Source organism: Trifolium pratense, linkage group LG1 (assembly GCF_020283565.1).
Source record: "Trifolium pratense cultivar HEN17-A07 linkage group LG1, ARS_RC_1.1, whole genome shotgun sequence".
In the NCBI taxonomy this organism is placed as follows: domain Eukaryota; kingdom Viridiplantae; phylum Streptophyta; class Magnoliopsida; order Fabales; family Fabaceae; genus Trifolium; species Trifolium pratense.
The window spans coordinates 40,250,267-40,271,985 of NC_060059.1; the positions used below are offsets into that span (position 1 = coordinate 40,250,267).

The following is a 21,719-nucleotide window of genomic DNA, read 5'->3' on the forward strand; positions in this document are numbered from 1 at the left end:
CAGGTGAATATGCTTCTTGAAAATCAATGATTGACATTTATCAATATACTTGAATAACAATTCAAACTCTAAACATTTTGTTTTTATTATTTTTCTCTTGAAAACTTATTCATATCGATTTATCTCCATCTGCAGATGAAATGGACTATTGGTCCAAAAACATTTCGCTTTGCAAAGCTGGTTTAATTTTTTATCAATTGCGTCTATCTATTTAGTCAATCATTTCATTGTCTATAATCCTTAATAGACTTTGATTTATGATCCTCATTGTCATTTATCACATATAGCGCTTTATTATGTGCAAAAATATTGTCAACGTTGACTTCATCTCGGTTCCATCGTATTTTATTCATGACATAATTTATTGAGATCTCTTTGTTTTAATAAATTACAGGTACCTGATGAGTTCTTCTGGAACTGAAAAATCAATTATGTCAAATGCTCTTTTGAGATTTTCATATCCTCACTTGGGTCATCTTTTTTTTTTTTTTTAGCTCCTTATCTTATTTGAGGAATTTATCCTTGAAACCGATTTGCTTACCATGCTTCAAGCGTGGTTAAGAATCATTTGCAATATTAGATTGTCCAACAGAGACATTCATTTTTATTGGAGCATTAGCAGCTGTTGATTGATTTCATAAATTTTGCAAATGAGTTATCTTTTGAACTTCTGGTTCATATTGATTTCTAAGAGGATCAAAATAACAATTATTAATTTATTTCAAAACATTTCAATTGAACTTCTAGTTCATATTTTTAGCTGCTTATTATCTCCCCCTAATATTGGGAAAACTAATTCACCAATTGATAATCAACCCATAAAGTTGTAAAAAAATCTCCAATTATTGGCTCACTTTGGAGATTCATATAAAAATTATTTTCCCAATATTCTTTTACTACCCATTTAAATGCATTATATTGGAGCAATTGAGACGTACCCAACACATCCAAAAATGTTTATATGGGAAAATAGGTTTATAAACTAAAATTCAAATAAATTAGGGGAGAGCTTATGTATATAATAATTTGTTGGCATGATGCTATTCAATATCTCAACATACATGTTTGAGTGTTCCCAACTATAACTTAGAATGGATCTTCAGGTCCATTATTTTTTTTTTGTTTGTATGAACATATTTCACAAGATGTTTGGTATAAATTTCAATTAACATATGATATTTATCAAATACTTTCTAGAATAATATATATAAAATGATCTCTTAAAAATAATCTCACAAACTTCTGGTTGTGAGTTTATAACAAACATACATGTGACCATTTGGTTGATGCATCAATTCAAATTTTAGAAATCTAATCGGTCCACATGATCGGTGTATTGATTTACAAATATCACCTTATATATATTCTAAAAAATAAGAGACGCTCGTTTTCTTAATTTATCAATTTTCTTTGCGAGCTAGTAATACACAAAAAAATATTAGATTGAATGAACTTCTGGCCATTCAATACATATCCATAGAACATTTTTGCATCATTATAGAACAGAGATGACCCAACTGATCTTGCCAATTACAAACTTATTATGATTTGTAAACTTCCGGTTTACAAGAACGTGTGCTTCAATTGCACAAATATATATAAGTATACCCCAAATTAGAGGCAAATGTTGACGTAAGATAAAGATACAAGATATCCTTCATTTGTTTCAATATGATATTTATTTATGTGAATTTCCTCCAAGCATAATAAATTTCTTTAAGACTTAAAAATATATAGTACATTAGTAAAATGTAACTTTATTTCTTTACAACACATACTCTTCCGGAGCCTTCAATAATTTTGTACTATTTCAAAATTATACGTGCAATTGCACTATCGGTAAAAAAAAAAAACACTTATAAACACTCATCAATCACACATGAGCTTCTGAAGGTTTAATTGAAGAGAAAAGAAAATATGCAAATTAATTGAATCTCAACCGTTGCTCTTTTTGAAGAGAAGAATAGTAGCCAACTTTAAAACAAATATATATATATATTGGTCCGATCTTTAGTAAAAGAAACTGACAGATGAAATAAATTTCAATAAAACCAAAACAAATTAATGTGAGATTTATTTTCTAAAACATAGAAGACATTGAGAATAATGGTGTCAACTATAAAACAATTATCACAAGAGATAATGACCATTAAGGTGAATGATAATCGATGGTTTCAATTTATTTAATAGATATAAAAATAGAAGACTAACAATTAAAAGATTGAATAAAAATAATAAAGGTCATGTCATGAGTAAGATTTAAACTGTAACTGAGATATATAAATCTTACATTATTATGTAACCGATCTTACACTAATTACACTAACATTACAAAAAATTATGAAATTTTAATAGGTACTCATAGTAGCTATAAAAAGTAACGGCAATATGTAATTTATTTTGTAACCGAACTTACTCAAAACCAATTCATACAAATTAATGATTAAATAAAACTAATTAACAATTACCAATAATGTAATAATTCATGATTATTATGTAACAAATTAATTTGTGATTATGATGACAATTAAATGTTATAATTCATATTCTTTATTTTAAAAGATAATGTAAATAAAACCACTAATTTAACAATTAAAAATGATATTAATCGTAGCTATAAAATAATTAAGTGAATTTAAAAGCAATATACACCTTTCATAATACTATTATTTCAAATCAATTGTATAATATGCATAATATATCGAAAAAAATAATATAGAATATGCATTAAAGGTAGTATATAGAATATGCAAGCCAAAATTTTATGCGATTAATCTTTTTGCATACTCTTAAAATCATTTCTCAAATTTGCTACTTCAGGAGCATTAATCGAGAACTATATAAATAATGTTCAAGAAATATTGAGAAATATTTATATATAATGAATAATCTAAACATGATCTTTAATTATATTGTAAGAGCAATTCATTCTTCACGCAATCCTTCAGGGATGCGTGATATTAACCTTCTATAGTTCTCAAAGAACTATGTCATAAATTTCAAAATATTGATATAAAATTTCATTCTTTGCACAATCCATCGGGGATGCTTCAATATTAAGTTTTTTCTTTTCTTTAGTTCTTCAGGAACTATATCAAAATTAATCTTCATTAACAATCAAAATTGTATTATTTGAGCAATCCTTCGAGGATGCTTTAGTGTTAAATTCTTCAGGAATTCAACAAGATTAGGTATGATTAAACTGTAAAAATATAAATAAATAAAAAAATGTAATCATGAATTATAGTAATAACAACAAAATAAATAAAATAAGAGTAAATAAGTTGCTAAAACTCTAATAAAAATTATAAATTGTTAGAACTATACAAAAATTGATGAGATTATCCTTCGGGGATGTATGTATATTGAATTCTTCAGGAATTCATATGAAGTTCTTCATGAACTATATAACATTGTTATAATCTAAAAATAATCATTTATGCAATCCTTCGGGATGCATATAACATTGAATTTATCAAGATTTCATGGAGGACAAAATTTGAATTTTTAAGTTCTTTGAGAACTATATAATAGATCTAATTGTACGATCCTTCATAGATGTATCCGTAACGAATTCTTCAAGAATTCGTCGAGAATAAAAATTGATTCTTAAATTGTTCAAGAACTGTATAACAGATCAAATCAATTATTTATCCAATCCTTCAGGGATTGATGTTTTTGAATTCTTCTAAAAGATTAACATGATATTGATTTTACTTATATCTATGAATCTTCGGGATTCATATTTTAAAAGATATTTTACGGTACTTTTATAAGCGTATGCTTATGAATCTTCGGGATTCATATTTTAAAATTTCATTATACTATGAATCTTCGGGATTCATATTTTAAAATTTCATCACACTATGAATCTTCAGGATTCATATTTTAAAATTTCATCACACTATGAATCTTCGGGATTCAAATTTCAAAAATTTCACCATGATACTTCTGGATCATAGTTTGTGAATTAATATAAAAAAAACGAGAAGGAATAAAATGATCCGATAAAAAATAGAATAAAAAATCATACAGAAAATAAAATTATCACTTCCCATGGTTGTTATACCTTTCTTGAAAGAGGAGAGACTATCGTGCTGATAACGTGTTATGAACTATTCCTAGAGAATAACAAGAATAAAGAAGAAGAGATGAAGGAGAGAAAGAGAAGAGAGAATAGACTCTTGTATTGTTCTATTCAAGGTGTGTCATTTACATTGTGAGATAGTCATATATATAGGAGATTACATGGGCCAAGAATATGGGCTTAGACTAATGGACATCCACATCTATATTATTCATAACAATAGGCTTAATATGTAGAAAAGGACAAAATCAATTAAATGGAGTAATACAATTTTTAATTATTTCAGCCTATGGCATTTTGTGTAGTGTTGATATCACGGGCCACGAGTTACTCAATATTGTTGTCTTTTATTAGTTTAGTCAAAGACTTCAGTCAAGTGGAACATTACACATAATTAAAAATCCAGAAAGAAATTTTCATGGTCTATAATGAAGCATATATATATATATATATATATATATATATATATATATGATATGGTTAGAACTTAGAAGAAAGGCTTATATTTAATTTAACTTTCATGTTTGAATTATCTCAATTCTCAAAGTTGGGTGGATATGTCTAAAACTTATGAATGCATTTATATTTTTTATTTGGAGATCGTTTGAATTAACTTATTTTTGAGTTTACATAAAAATAGTTTATGTAAATAAATAAATTTTTATATATTATTCTAAGTTTGTTAAGGTAGTTTATAAAAAAATAGTTTATAAATATACAGTTTTTGTTAGTAGGAATTTAAAAATTAACATGAAACTTTATTTATTTGCATAACATATTTTGCATAAGCTCAAAAATAAGTTAATCCAAACGGACCATTGATCTCACTATTTACAAGCACTCTTAACTTCTTTTTTTTGTTGCTAAAAACACACTTAACTTCTTTTTTATTAAAAAAAATATAGACAGCATATATAATATGTCAAATTTATATATCTAATGTTTACATAATGTTTATTTTTGACTTTTTATCTCTATGTTTTTTTTTGGTCTAGTATATTTAAATAAAATAATAAATGTAATATGAAATAAACCATAAATATATTTCTAAAATTGCTTATAACACTGCAAAAATACGCTTTAGCCACGGTTAAAACCGTAGCTAAAAGTGTAATTGATTGTGGCTAATAAGCTTATGCTAATTTTGAGAGTGGTCTATTGGAGCGTTAAAATTTAGCCACAACTAAATTTAGTATTTGCCACAACTATCTATCTATCTATATATATATATATATATATTATATATTATTATAATTGTAAAGCAAACTTTTTTTTGCTGATGTGGCAGCCTAACAAAACTCCTCATTTTTTTCTTTTTTCTAAGCAAGAGTTGATGTTTATGTGTCATTTTTCATTACACATTAATTTTTTTTTTGTAAGCTCATTGCACATTACTTGATTGATGTTAAAAAAAAAAACGCATAACTGATTAAATGGAAAAATTTAAGGCAACCACTTATATCTTCTTTCGGTGGCACATGAGAAGTTATGTAACAACCAATAAATTTCATAAACAAAAACCAACAACAATAATTAGAAAAGAATACATGGAGTCAAAGAGTAATAGTACACATGACACCATAATTAAATTTTAAGTTGACGTTTTCTTCCTTATTATAGATATAAATAAAATTGTATCAGACGGTGGACTCTATAAGCAATACACAAGCTCACTAATTTTGGTATAAATTTTGTTTTGGATAGTCATCATTTTCTCCAAACAATTTTCAATGGTATCCAATTATGTTTGATAGTTTTTGTTATTTTTCTTACTCTTGACACATGTTTTGACTATTCATATTGTTTTCTTAGATTGCTACTCTTTTTTTCTTTTCTTTTTTTAATTTTGCTCTCAATTTGTCTGCATAACAATTAGAATCAAGAGGATTTTATATTCTTTTGTGTGTGTTTGCAGATCCCGAATTCATTTTTTGTGTCTCAATCAATGTTAGAAGAAAAAAAAAGAGGTAATTGAATAAATATTGCACTTCGTTTATTTTTTATATCTTGAGTTATTTTTTTATGTGTTTGCAGAACACAAATTCGTCATTTGTATCTCAATCAATGTAGAAAAGTCCTATTGTGTCACAATGTCATGCCTTCTTGAATATTTTTATCATGTGTGTTTGCTATTGCTCTATTCAATTTTCATGATTTTGTGCTTAATTTCTTTTAAAATACTTTTATGGATAGATTTGAATATTTGACTATCTTTGAAATACTCCCTCCGTCCCAAATTATAAAGGAAAAAAACCCATTTTTTTGTCCCAAATTATAAGAGAAAAAATATAATTGTAAAGCAAACTTTTTTTTTTGCTGATGTGTCATCTCTACAACAACTCTTATGCTTATGTGTCATCTCTACGAAACTCATATTTTTTCATATACATTGTCATTGTATATACTCTTATGTTTCCTTCATGTTTGTAACTCCCAAATAACTTTCTCATTAATTTTTATGGCCTAAATCATATGAAAAGTTGTAAATTTTTTGAAACGGTACACTCTTTTAATATTAGTAATCTTTTGCTATTTTCCTATCAAAAAATCTTCTTAGCCTTTCAATTCCCACAAAAAATTAAAACATGACATTAATTGACTATATATATATATGTGCCTTATGAACAATTTCTTGGTAGATATGAGTTTGTGGACTTTCAATTTGAGAGGTGTGTGTATTCCAGAAGGAGAATAATAATCAAAGGTTTGTATTTTCGTTTTGTGTCCTTTTTTTTCATAATAATCAACGTATGATGTTCCTCTTTTAATTTAAGCACTAACCAATTCATATTTGGTGTAGCTTTCTGAGGCGTGCAAATAGAGTGGTCGATTGCTACCGCAACATATAAAGGGTAACATTTAAGCTTGAAGTGGCAAATATATATATATATATATATATATATATATATATATATATATATATATATATATATATATATATTATTGTAAAGCAAACTTTGTTTTGCTGTGTCATCTCTACAAAAACTCTTATGCTTATGTGTCATCTCTACAAACTCATATTTTTTTCATATGCATTGTTATTGTGTATACTCTTATGTTTCCTTCATGTTTGTAACTCCCAAATAACTTTCTCATTAACTTTTATGGCCTAAATCATATGAAAAGTTGTCATTTTTTTGAAACAGTACACTCTTTTAATATTAGCAATTTTTTACTATTTTCCTATCAAAAAATCTTCTTAGCCTTTCAATTCCCACAAAAAATTAAAACGTGACATTAATTGACTATATATATATGTGCCTTATGAACAATCTCTTGCTAGATATGGGTTTGTGGACTTTCAATTTGAGAGGTGTGTGTATTGCAGAAGGAGAATAATAATCAAAGATTTGTATTTTCATTTTGTGTCCTTTTTTCATAATAATCAGCGTATGATATTACTCTTTTAATTTAAGCACCTACCAATTTGTGTTTGGTGTAGCTTTTTGAGGCGTGCAAATGGAGTGGTTGATTGCTACCGCAACATAAAAAGTGTAACATTTAAGCTTGAAGTGACAGATGCATGTTTGGATACAAGTTATGCCATCGGGAACTTTAGTAAGCTGTCATAAAATTAAAAAATATAGTTGTATAATTGTAGAATTTGATATATTGTTGTGGAATTAATTTAATTCCAAACCTTTTTTCAAACTTCTTTGGTTTGAGCTAGATAGATGACATGTATATGTATGATGAAAAGATAAGATTAATGATAATAATTGTTTGCTATGTAGAGGGTTAGCAATTGTATGTATGAGTTGGATAGTGTCAACTTTTATGATGTAGTAACTCTCTTGATTTGTAGAAAAAATCTTATCAATCTCTCTTATATAGTCCGGTAATTGTTTACTATATGTAGAGGAGAAACAATTGTATCTGTGTTTTGTATGATGTGAGCTTTTATGTTGTAACTCTTTTGGTTTGTAGAAAATCTTCTCACTTTCTCTTTTTCTGTATAATAAATTAATCTCTAATATTAATGTAATTAAGCTTAAGTTACAAAAAAATTCCACCCTTTCTCATTCTATTAGTCATTATCTATATATATAAATCCTAGATAGTTGTGGAATTGCTTATCTAAACCCTAATCCACAAACCAATGAAAACCTTTCATTTAGCCACATCATTCACTTACATCCATTTAATGTGGGGTACTAATTGTAATTATTATTATTATTATTATTATTATTATTATTATTATTATTATTATTATTATTATTATTATTATTATTATTACTATTATTATTGTTTTGGGTTATTATTCATTTTAAATTTTTTTGTTCATTTTATTATTTTGTGTATTTTATTGTCTTTTTTTTAAAAAAAGTTAATGTTTTTGCTAATAATCTTTTGTCCAATCTTTGTAAATATAAGAAGTTGGTTGATTGTCAGAACTACTTTCTAATGTTAGTAAAAAAGACAAATAAAATAAAATTTACTAATGGTTGTTATGCCATGTAAGATTTTTATCATATTCGATATTTAAGTATCAGTTAAGTTTGTTTTATCTTTGCTCCAATAAGTTTCAATTTAATATAAATGTCAATTTAATATATGCTAAAAGCAATCTCATAAATCATAGTGTTTCATCTCATAACAAATAAAATAAAATTATAGTGTTTACAAACGAGCAGTATAAAAAAAAATTATGAAAGGTGAAAGATAACCCTTTTAATGTTGTTTTTTGTGTACTTATTTTGAGTGTCAAACCTTTATGTACAATCACTCCTCATACATATATGGGCATCTGAAATTTATATTTGAAGCTTGGAAGAGTTATTAGTTTTATCGTAGAAAAATAGTAATTTTCTAAAATTTTGTAATCTCATTGTGTCTTTTTTTTTTTCTTCTTCATATTCAACGAGTGAGACATTGTTGCAATGCATGTTATATACAACTCCTATGTTTCCTTAACATATTGTACTTATGTGTCATCTTTACAAGACTACATGTTTTAATTTTTGAGTAAAGGTTTGTTTGATTTTCTTTTTATTTGTGCTGGATATACCTAATAAATTTCCCTTTAATTAGTTTATGGTTTGTTTTTTTTAAAAAAAAAATTGCCTAACAATATTCCTTACTTTGGGTAACAATATTACTTTTTGTTTTTTTGTAGTTTTAGCTATTTTCGTTGTTTATCCAAATATTGTTAAATCGCTTTTTAAGTTTGTTATTTTTAAGATAATTATTAAATAGTATAATATATTTTTTAAACGAAGTAGAAATAAAAGAGACAATGTTTAAGAATAACAAATGATTGTTACCAATTAATTGAGAGAAACTAAGAGTTAGTGGTGATTACATATTAGTATAATTGAAAGGATAACTCTGCTCTTACATATTCTTTATATTAAGTTGATATCATTAGCCATATTTATTCATTGTGTGTTTTTTATTTTTATTTTATCAAATTCATAAGGAAAAAAGAAAAAGATATTATGAATTGAGGATTATAAATGCTAGACGTTTAAGATAAAATCCCATATTTATCTGAAGAATATTAGAACATGTATGATTTCTTTTCTCTTTTAAAAAATATATTCTTTTATTAAAAATGTTCTTTTGAATTCTAGCTCTAATATAAAATTTGACAAATTATAGTGAATCGAGAGAGAAAATGCGAGAAACATAGAGAGGATAGTGGATATAAGTCGATGTCGATCCTTAAAAATATATTAGTAGACTATACTATAGTATGTCTTTATGACAAAGTTTTTTTCTTTATGATAAGTCGATGTGAATTCATGATGTGAATCGTAAGCTGCCAAAATAATATCAAACCGATCAAAATTAAAATGAATAAGATATTCATTTTCAGTGCAGTATCCTTTCGCATGCTTAGCAAACTCATAATCTCATCGTTTTGTTTGATCAGCGATATGACAAATTTATTCAAGCGGAATGACAATGAAATGTTTTGGTAATATTGTGACTTTGATATGAAGATTACATCTTTCATTTTAATAGTGTTTTGACTTTAATTTGAAATATATTTAGAGGATTAAAAATATATTTAATAACCCTATAAAATACTATTTACACTACACATGCATGACAAAGTTGTTTCGAAAGTTCTTTGAATATTTAGTCTAATATAAAAAGCCTCTTTAAAGTATAAAAAAAATTAATACTTCAAAATAATTTACGATTAATTAACATGTCATCTTCTTCTTATAAATTAAATGTCAAGACAAGTATCAACCATTTTTTTCATATAAAATAATGATGAGATTGAAGTATAATTAAGATAAAGATAGAGAGCTACAGAGAATGGTAGATATAAAGAATGTATTAAAATGATCCACTGTATTTTCATAAAAACAAAAAATACATTAAAATAAAAATTACACTAATTTGAAGATATATAAATTAAACCCAGAAAAAACAAGATTAATAAAACAAATTTTTAATATAATACACTAATCGAATGCACTTCTAATAATTTCTATATACACCTGAATGACACATTGTCTGTGTTTAAAACAATTTTTATCTATCTATATATATTATAGATTCACTTGAATGGAGAAAAAAAATTTAAAATATTTTAAAAGTCACTTTTATAATCGAAGAATAATTCAACACATCTAAAAAAATTATCATTTTTAATACAATTTATTATAAAACGCAACTTTTTTTTTTTAAAACATTCTAATCAAACCCGTGCAACGCACGGGTTGAACACCTAGTATAAAGTGTGGTAACATGCCTACAAATCTACAACCACGCATATTCGTCAATTAGCCACGGTCTAAAACGGTACCAGGGTAACTAGGAGAAATTAGGGATATTGGTAAATTATCTTCTTTTTTTTTGACAAATTGGTAATTTATCTTTTAAAAAAGAAGTTAATATTAATTATTTTCACAAAATAATAATAATAATAATAATAATAATAATAATAATAATAATAAATTAGTGTAATTATATTCTTCAGATTAAATAAGCTTGACGTTGAATAAATAAGCTTAACAGTATGTTTAGATTAGTTTATTTTTTAACTTATGTAAATATTTTATGCAATATAAATTATGTTTTATGTTATTTTATAAGTTTTCATGAGTGAAATTATATTTTAATAAACGATTTTATCATAAACCAACTTATAATAATAAATAAAAATTTATTTATTTGCATAAGTTGTTGGAATAAGCTCAAAAGTAAGTTAATCCAAACGGACCCTAAATTTATTTAATTAATTAACATCATCAATTTTTTTTTTTGCAAAGGTAAATAGATAGTTCAACTTGTTTAGACTAAGTGTCGCCAAGTTAAAAATTTAAATAATTGGAGTTTGAGCCCCTTGACGAGCCAAGCCAAATATTAGTTTATAGCCGATCTCAACCTACTTGGGTTGGTCTGGTGGTATTGACTTTGGACCTGGAAGTATGTTCCTCCTTGAGGTCTTAGGTTCGATTCTCTCTGATGCCAATTTGAGTGAGCTAATTTAGTTTATAGCCGATCTCATATTTACACCCTTAGTAAAGGTAATCTGTTGAGTGGAGTGTGGAGATGAAAGTAGAAAAAGCAGGGACTTAAACATAAAGCAAATGTTGTGCTATAACAAGCTATTAAAAATAGTTTTCCATCTAGAGGCATTACATTTACATTTTACTCATATACACCGAGTATATTATGAGATTCTTGAAGAACATGGTTACTTTTATCTACACTTTCACTAACTTATGTGACGTTGTCTAAAGATAGTATATATAAAGACTATGTATGTATCACTAGCTATATCCTCATCTTCAATGGTTTATTTAGTGAAAACATGAAAGGAATATAAGATTTTAGGGTAGTTTTTTTTCTTATTCACGGCGGCGAAGCAAAGACTAAATTTTATGAATTTTTATTGACAAAGAAATTAAAAAACTACTAAATAAAAATATAAAGAATAAGTTTATTTATTAAGTAACAATTTTTTGCCTTTTTATTTCTACTAATTTTTCGCAAATAAACTAATTTAGAATAATTAAATCTACATTATAAAAGTGGCTAAATATTAAAAATGCACAATCTTAGTACAAAAATTAAATAAATTGGAAAAAAAAAAGTAGGGTAGTCAAGGTTAGTCCAAAGCAATATACCACCCTTCGCAACTACTTCTTCTACTATGATACTGAGTCTGAATTTTCTTTTGAAATAGTTGAAGTATTCTTTGTATAATATTGATAATTCTTTTTTTTTTTTTAATGGCAATATTAATAATTCTTTTGCTTATAATAAAAAAATTCTAGGGCAGTTTTCTTAGTTGAGCAGATTGATTCTATAAGTAAAGGGACAGAGTTTTGTTTTTGTTGTCAGTTAGTTCCTTTAGAAAATTTAGCAAAATATTAAAGTATAGTGAGTGGAGGATAGCATGCACTTGTTTCTATTGCCATTTTAGTGAAATATATTTGATCCATTATTTATTTAATGGAGAGAAAAAAAAACATAGAGAATTTAGCAACCATGTCTTTTAGCAAGCAAAGTAGTTTGCATGTGCTACAAGTAAATTTTAATGGAAAGCATAGTATATTGTTATTTGGATTCCCTCTCCTTTGTCATTTATCAACTGAATTATTATCAATTGTAAGTTAATTAGTTAATTATAATTAAGTGAAGATTTATTTTAGTTCCTTATTGAAAAGTCATGACTTAATTGTGTTATTGATGCATCTAACATTTCAAAGAGAAAATTGCATTTTTCATAGAAAATTGAAGGAACTATGAAACTAGTAGACTGCATTTATCGAGTGACACAAATTCTTTATAAGGATGAAGCTTAGGAATTAAGAAAGACTGAGAACTTAAAAGGATGCCACTTCAGTTACATGTTGGAAAACATTTGTTTGGATTTTTCATGTATTTCATATGTTATTCAAATGGATTTTTCAGAATTTTTTTTGTGGGGGCTTGAAAATGTTACGACTAATAATTTTTTGAAGACGTTGCTTGATTTATTATAATAAACAAAAAAAAAATTCTACAAATTTGCAATTGTTCACAAGAGAAATAGAAGATAAAAATAATTTATTTTAGATTTTTAGAGGTCTAAGGTGATTGCCTTGATAGCCTTATCTTTGGGACGGTCCTAAAAAAATCGTTTATTGATAAGTGCCAAAAAGTAGTTGAATTACACTGTGAATCAAAGTACTTATTAACTTATTTTGCAAGATATGAGTATATAAGTCCCCAAGAACTTGTACATATATGTGTTGATCTAATTTTGGTTAGTTTATCTTTAATCCCAATCATTTTGACAAGTTTTTGTAATTAAACTTGAATTTTTTATGAAGAATTAATGTTTGAACTGATATATGCTAGCTGGGCTAGAGAAAGCTAGAAACAGGCAAGAAAGTGGCAAAGAGTTCCTAGCATAAGCCAGAGAAAGTCAGAAGAGTTCAGAGGTGACTCAGAGGGCTAATGGGACACGTGTTAACAAACCCAATTGTGAAGTAATGCTTGAAATTCCAGCTCCACTATAAATATACACCAGATGCAGAAAAACAAGATTCATTCCGTTTTAAACATTCAAAAACACATCCAGAAGCCGAGAGAAACCTAATGAGGCAGATTCAAGGGGATTTGAAGGTGGATGCACAACAATAGTTGAGACATCATCATTGATATGTTTGTTCATCTCTTTTCTTCTTTATCTTTTGTAAAGCTATCATGAAAATGAGTAGCTAATCTCTCTTTTGTTGGGATTAAATGTAACTAACTCTAGTAATATGTATACTTTATGATCATGGTCTTATATATGATTTTAGATTATCCATTAATATTGGTGTTGTCCTTGATATTCATGTTTTAATTCTAGGGTTTAACTTGTTATAGACATATACTTTTTTGAACCCAAAGAACTAGGATAACATCTATTGAATATCCTAAATTCTAGACATAGATTTAGGTTTAATATTCACTTTTTGTATCGGATCTTAATGCTATTGTATTGATTGATGATCCGAGACATTGGAGGTTAATAGGTACGATAGATATCCCGACGTTATCTGGACACGAAAACGTTCGACGAGCGATAGGTGATAATATTGATAAATGTCTAAAATCTATATAACTGATTAGGAGAATACATATGAATGAGTTAGCGATTTCTAAATCCCAGCAAACTTATCTCTCTGTGATTTCAATCGTTTCTTTACCATAACTATATTTTCGTACTTTCTCATAAACAAACTATGTCAACCACTTTACTTAAAATTATATTAATTGTTGAACGACATCAATATCGCATCAGTCCATGTGGAAACGATAAAAATATACTTACTTTTGTACTTCAACATTTATGTTGATCCATTAGGAGGAGGAGAGGTTGCATATGATGGGAGAAAAATAAAAGCGAAAAAGATAGTGTACAAAGAATTTGATCGGAGACCGGGAGAACCTACGCACAAATATAACTAGAATTTTTTTTGAGATTATGACTTATTTTATTTTAATCAAGATTATTAAAAGATGAAAATGAAAATTTGAATTTGTGGCGAGTGTACAAATATAAAGTATAAGTTAATGGACTTAATTAATTTTTATGGGGACTAAAATAAATATATTAGTTGTGGGAGCTTGAGCCCCCAATCCATTAGGCATGGATCCGCCCCTGACACTATGTTCGGTGGCCGATTTAGAGAAATTTTTGTTGGTGGGGATTAGAAAATATTACAATTCTTCACTTTGTTGAGAAATTTGTTGGGTACATAAGGTGATTTCTCCTTTTTCATCCGAATTTTTTTCATGCGCAAGAGTTGGAAAGAGGTACAGAAGGTGATTTCGGATGAATTTTTTCCATCTGAATAATCATTTCAATTATTTGATTTATTGGAGATCCTGAATTTTGATGAACTTCTTTTTTAACGCTTCATGGAAGAATGAATCCAGAAAAAACTAATGAATATCTCAGCTAAAATAAAAGACCTTGTGATAGTCAATATGGAGTCTCAACATCCATCAATGCATGGTGTTCAATTTGACTTATTGTTACTCAAGATGTGGTAATCCTATTTATTTATTTATTTATTTATTTATTTATTTATTTTTATCTAACATGAACAACATTCAACCAAAGAGGATCAAGTGGGCAATCACACAACATATGTAAATCTTCAACATATATTACCACAAAAATCACATATAGTGTGCATTACCTAATCTTATTCACCTTTTATTATAGTTATATTGCAGTATGTCATGCTTTAACAACCAAATAAAGGATATGACTCGAACTTTTGTATGCATTGTATACCATATGTTGACATTTTTATATGAAACTGTATAACACAAATTAAATGGCAATTTATTAGACACACAAGAACTTTGTATCCATTATATTTCATTTTTTTTTTATGCCCTAAGAGCACATTATGTTAATGGTATCTTAATATAGAAATTATGTTTGAATAATGAAAGAAATTTAATGCTTAAAAATTTAATATGTACAAGTTCCACATGATAATTTCTATATTTGCTTTCTTAACCAATGTTGATGTATTTAGTCCGAATTTTTAACCAAATACATCAATTTTCTTTGACCAATTTTCCCATATATTTTGGGACGGATGGAATATGCTTTTGGGGCACATTTTATTATTCTCCATTAATTATTGTCAAGAAAGAAAAAAATGATCAATTTTGATACTATGACTATCCTTTATTAATAACGATGGTTGTCATTATTATCAAAAAAAATTTTGACTTCCATTATATCTATGTCACACACACACAATATATATATATATATAAGGACTCATACTCATAGTGTCAACCCACCTTTGCAAGCTGGACAATTTTTCTAAAATAAAAAACATGAAAAACCTCTTCTTTTTCTCCATTCTTTTGCTTGTTATTTCTATGAATTTTGGTATGAAATAAGATTTTTGGGTTTGTTTTGTACAAATTAAAGCTTTATGATTTAGTGAATTTTTTATTAACCATGTTTATTTTCAATTGATTATGTTATTTGTTGCAGGAAATCAAATGAAGATGACTGAGGCAGTACCATGTTTAGTCTATGCACGTAATTTTTGTCGTAAATGGGAAGTTTTGATTTGTAAAGCATTTTGCAAGATTGAATGCAAAAATGTACATGCAACCGGAAAATGTTACGACGACTATTCATGTCATTGTAATTGTTGTCCTTAAATTGATAATAATATTGGAAGGCTCTACCTTTCAAGTTTCAAATGTGTAAAATGGTGAACTAATAAATAAAGTGGTTGCATTACACACAATTTATACATTTATTTTCCTCTTTTTTTGTACTTATATTGGGTTTTATAGTTTTATGTTCATCTTGAATGTTGTGCTAGTAGAGAGAAGACCTTTTTGTCCAAATTTTTTTAGTTAATCTTCAATTTTTAGAGAGAGACTCATGGGTAATTCGGATATGATCATAAGTAAAATTTAACTAAATAATTAGTTTATTTAGAAGTTGAATTTAGATCATCTCAAAGAATTTCTCGTTTACTGGTGAAACTCATAATCATTAATCATCTTACATTAATCACTTGATTTTTTTCACCTTGACCAGCAAAAGTTGAGTTCATGTAATGTTGTGCAAATATGTTCTTGTATATTGGCAAATATGTGAAGGAGAGAGTGTTGTAGATAATGCAGCAGGAGACGATCTGTTCTCGTATAGTAGTTTTCATACAAATTCGTCTAATTATTTTGTCGCACCATGTAGGGATACTTTTCATAAAATAATAGTACCACAAATATTAATTAATCAATTTTTTACAAAAATATAATTGGTTGATTTAGTAGTTTTTTTTTTACCATCATATTGGTACGAAGTTTTTACCGTCGTTAGCGATAACTAATTTCCGTCGAAAAACATATGGGGTACAATATATAAGGTGGTATCTCCCCTCCCAATGAGTCAAAAATCGAACTTCTAACTACATACTTAAGAAAACCAATACCCCTTACCAATAGGACTCATTCATTATTGTTCAGTCTTTTTTTCTGGTTACCATGATATTAGTACGAAGTTTCCACTGTCGTTAGCGATGACTAATCTACGTTGGGGAACCGAATTTTCTCAATACGTATGAGTCAGGAATCAAACCCCTGACCACGTGCTTAAGAGGATTAAGACTCTTACCACTTTGATCAATTCATTGTTGGTTCATTATTATTATTATTATTATTATTATTATTATTATTATTATTAAAATAATAGTACCACAGATAACTATTTGATCAATTTTTGACATAATAAACAAATCTAATTGGTCAACTCATCAGTGTTTACTAATACAGTGAATAGCAAGAATAATTAATTGGTCAACTTTTGATACCATAAACATATTCTTTATTGATTTTTTTTAACGGAATATCCTTTATTGATATAATCGTTATTCTTATCAAAAAATATTTTGACTTCCATATCTCTCTTCACACAATATATATAGGACTTATATTCATAAGTGTCAACCCACTTTTAAAAGCTTAACAATTTCTTTAAAATCAAAAACATGAAAAGTCTCTTTTGTTTTTCCATTCTTTTGCTTGTTATCTCGATGAATTTTGGTATAAATATGTTTACTATTGAGTTTTTTTTTGTACAAATTAAAGTTTTATGAGTTAGTGATATTTTTATAAACCATGTTTATGTCCGACTGGATTGTGCTATTTGTTGCAGGAAATCAGATGATGATGACCGAGGCAGTACCGTGCTTAGTCTATAGACCTCATTTCTGTCGTAAATGGGAGGTTTTTATTTGCAAAGCGTTTTGCAAGTTTGAATGCAAAAATATACATGCAACCGGAAAATGTCACGACGACTATTCATGTCATTGTAATTGTTGTCCTTAAATTGATTGTATTACTACTACTATAATAACAAAAGTTACACCCTTTTTTTAACAATGAAGGTGTAAGATGGCAAACTAATAAATAAAATGGTTGCATTACACAAGATTTATACGTTGTCCTCATTTTTAGCCTTTATATAGTTTTATATGTTCATGTTGAATGTTTTACCACTGGAGAAGACATTTTTTTCCAAACGCTTTTTTTTATCTCCGGTTTTTTAGAGAATGAGATTTTGTTAATTCAAATTTGATTTTAAGATGATTAAATAAATAAAATTTGACTAAAAATTGATTAGATATAAATCGAACTCGAATTCTTTCAAATAATTCATCGTTTATCAGTGAAGCTCATTAACCGGTTATAACAATGACTCAATTTTTTCACCTTAACCAATAGAAGTACGTTGACTTCATATAATGTTGAATTTTTCTCGTGGAAAAGATATTTTCTCCAAATTTTAACACTGTATAATAGAAGCACATTGTTTTTTTATATGATTCAAACATAATAACAAAAATTACAAGGGTTAACCACTATGTCATCGAAGTCAAAAAAAAAAAAAAAAACTACTATGTCATCTATTGACTTTGCAATAACTTTCCGCCTGTTGAAATAGGGATGTTTTGATCGATAGTCTACATTTTACCAATGTAAGAACATCTATCTACTTATAAAAGGTTCAAATTTTGACTAGAGGAGACACTCATGTTTAATGTGTGATATTTTTCAAGAATCTCATCTTGAGTGATTGATTTTGAATTTTTGAATAACATATAAAAGTATAAAACTGATGTTTGAACAAATAGAATTCGAGTTTTGACTAGAAGAGACACTCGTGTTTAATGTGTGATATTTTTCAAGAATCTCATCTTGAGTGATTGATTTTGAATTTTTGAATAACATATAAAACTGATGTTTGAAACTTTGAACAAATAGAATTCGAGTTTAATTGGTTTGATTCTTACACCATAGATATATATTGTACTTTTCTTTTTGTGGATATATATTACATTTCTTTAAATGATATACACTAGTATTTTTTATTCTCATTTACTGTGGCAGTGGCTATCATGATTATATTTTTTGAATAATTTTTTTATTTTTGACAGTATGATGCTATGTTGATTAGCTTTTATAGTGTACATATAACAAAATCAACAACCGGGTCGTTGTAGTATAGTGGTAAGTATTCCCGCCTGTCACGCGGGTGACCCGGGTTCGATCCCCGGCAACGGCGCATTTTATTTTTAACTCAATTTTTCAACTGTTTCTTTTGATTGGGCCGTTTCACTTTTCTACCGGGCTTTGCTGTTTGGTCATATTTTAGTTTGGGCCCTCTAAGAATGGTTAATGAGTTAAAGGAATTTTCATATTTTACTCTTTTTTCACAAACCTTCTGAAAATGTTTGAAATAATTTTTCTTTTTAATCAGGAAAAACATAATAGTCTTTTTTTTTGGTTACATAAAAAAAAAAAAAAAAAAAAAAAAAAAAAAAAAACATAATAGTCTAGAGATATAGAATTATGACAGGAGCGGAATGAGTAATTTATTTTATTTTCCTTTTTATGATGGATTATTATTTTTAATAATAATGAATAAACTCTAACCTAGAATTATTTCTACTACGAATTGAATTTGGGTTCTCCCAAATAATTCTTCATAGGAAAAACTCATTAACCACTTGAGCTCAATACCTTGGTTATTTTTTTGATAAAATAGAATTGACTTAAATGCACTTTTGATCCCCCTATTTTCAAAAAAATGAAGTTTTGGTCCCCCTATTTTAAAAACTAACTTTTTAGTCCCCCAATTTTAATTTTTTTTTTAGTTTTGATCCCCCATTCTATTTTAAGGCTAATTTTGTTGATGTGGCATTGCCACTAATGCATATGAGCATGAATAAAATTCTAGTAGTTGAAGGTTTGATAATTAGGGTTTCAAATTTCATATTTTATAAGATTTAACAATTATTATTTCAGTTGAATATATAATTCTAATAATTAAAATAATTTATAAATAAAGTTTTATTGAATTTAAAAATATATAATAATTACATGGATATTAAATTTGTCCACATGAATGTTGCCACATCATTAGTTACAAAGCCACATCAACAAAATTAACCCCAAAATAGGATGGGGGATCAAAACTCAAAAAAAATGAAAATAGGGGGACTAAAAAACTGATTTTTAAAATTGGGGGACCAAAACTTCATTTTTTTGAAAATAGGGGGACCAAAAGTGCATTTAAGCCAATAGAATTTATTTTTTTGTAAATTCCCGTTAGATAAGAAATCCTAATCTGTACCAAAATAATTAAAAAGGAAAGACAATAAATAAAAATTAACAACATTTAAGACATAACATATTTTACATATTATTTTATTGGTTATATATGGATGTTTCTGTTTTAATTATATTTAGTACTATTTTCTATATTTGTTTAAAATTATTCACATATATTCTATAAAAAATAATATACATATCTTATTTCCTATATGTAAATCCCCATTGGATAAGAATTAGTGATTTGTACAACAAAAATAAGAAAGAAATATCAACATTTAAAACATTATTATAAAAAAATAACTTACTTTTTTAATTTGATTAAATATATTAATTATTCAATGAATGCGAAAAATAAATATTTACTTATAATAATTGTCAAAAGAAGTAACATATTTTACATTTGAAGTTTGAATGCTTTGCAAAAGGTAAATTCAAACACACCCTTAATCTTATCTTTATATATATATAAATTGGTATACTTCTATGTCTTTCTCTCAAACTCAACTAAAAGAAAACTCAAGATGTCAAAAATTGCCACTATTATTGTCTTGGCTCTTCTATTGAGCTTTGGTTTAATCTATGCCTCTCGTCCTAATATTGGACTTAACAGTGTTTCTTCCATAGACAAGGTTTGTTTCTCTCTTTGTGAGATTATTATATATTATATATTAAAAAAAATTATGTATGTGGCTTTATTTTTATAAAAATTTCATTTTATATATGTTGGTGGAGACATGAAATGTTCAAAGACTTTATTTCATGGTCTTAATATTTATTCTTTTGTTCACTTGACATTTGATTTGGGTTTTGAGAATTTTTATGTTTCAATTGAAGGATGTTTCTTCTAGCAATGCATTTAGTGAAGATGAGAGTTGTGAAGGTGTGGGAGGAGAACAAGAATGTTTATCAAGAAGGACTCTAGAGGCACATCTAGACTATATCTACACTAACTCAACCCAAACCTGACCTAAGAAATTAATAATGGCACTACATATGTGTTTTGAAACCAAATAATTGTGGTATAAAGAAAAGTATCAATTTATATTATATGATTGTTTTACATATGTTTATTTGAATGGGATGAATTGTTTATTTGCTTCATTATTTGATATGGTATATATGTCTAGCGATGGATCTCTCAATTTTTTTCTCAAAATTTTACTTCTTAATGCTTGATCAATTTTTTTTTCATTTTCTTTCAAATTACAATCCTATCCTCTTTTTATAATTTGTAGGTCGGCTCAAAGATAAAACGATCCAAAGAAGAGCTTTAGACCTCCGAAAAAACATTACTAAGGAAAAAGACCTCTTATAAATCATAAGTTCATTAATTTGTAGTAAAAAAGACTTTGGAAAAAAACATAAAGGCCTTTAAGAAAACAAATTATAAAAATAAGACAATAACTTAGTAAATCTTCAAAAATTCAAACAAATATTTGTGGCTTCAATTTGATATTCGCTTTAGGCTTCATTTAGTGTTGTGCTAACTCTAGTAATTTGAATGGTCTTATTCTTAAAAAAAATTACA

General features: G+C 26.9%; 1 protein-coding gene, 1 long non-coding RNA gene and 1 other non-coding gene across 3 annotated transcripts; all 3 read left to right on the forward strand.

Annotated features, from left to right (window-relative positions):
- The first annotated feature begins 5,717 nt into the window (after window positions 1-5,717).
- LOC123917422 lies at window positions 5,718-7,574 on the forward strand. Its single transcript, XR_006812448.1, has 4 exons — window positions 5,718-6,054; window positions 6,727-6,791; window positions 6,888-6,939; window positions 7,530-7,574. It is a non-coding gene; the product is annotated as an uncharacterized LOC123917422 (long non-coding RNA).
- An 11,493-nt stretch (window positions 7,575-19,067) lies between these two features.
- On the forward strand, window positions 19,068-19,139 carry TRNAD-GUC. The gene has a single exon. It is a non-coding gene; the product is annotated as a tRNA-Asp (tRNA).
- Window positions 19,140-20,698: 1,559 nt separating this feature from the next.
- Window positions 20,699-21,228, forward strand: LOC123917437 (phytosulfokines-like). The gene is made up of 2 exons (XM_045969144.1): window positions 20,699-20,820; window positions 21,026-21,228. The coding sequence occupies exons 1-2, from the start codon at window positions 20,713-20,715 to the stop codon at window positions 21,155-21,157; spliced, it is 240 nt and encodes a 79-aa protein (XP_045825100.1). The 5' UTR covers window positions 20,699-20,712; the 3' UTR covers window positions 21,158-21,228.
- Window positions 21,229-21,719: the final 491 nt, after the last annotated feature.

Coding starts and splice junctions, on each gene's coding strand:
- LOC123917437 (XM_045969144.1), top strand. CDS start 20,713: ATGTCAAAAATTGCCACTATTATTGTCTTGGCTCTTCTATTGAGCTTT. Junction 20,821..21,025: donor GTGTTTCTTCCATAGACAAG/GTTTGTTTCTCT, acceptor TTTCAATTGAAG/GATGTTTCTTCTAGCAATGC.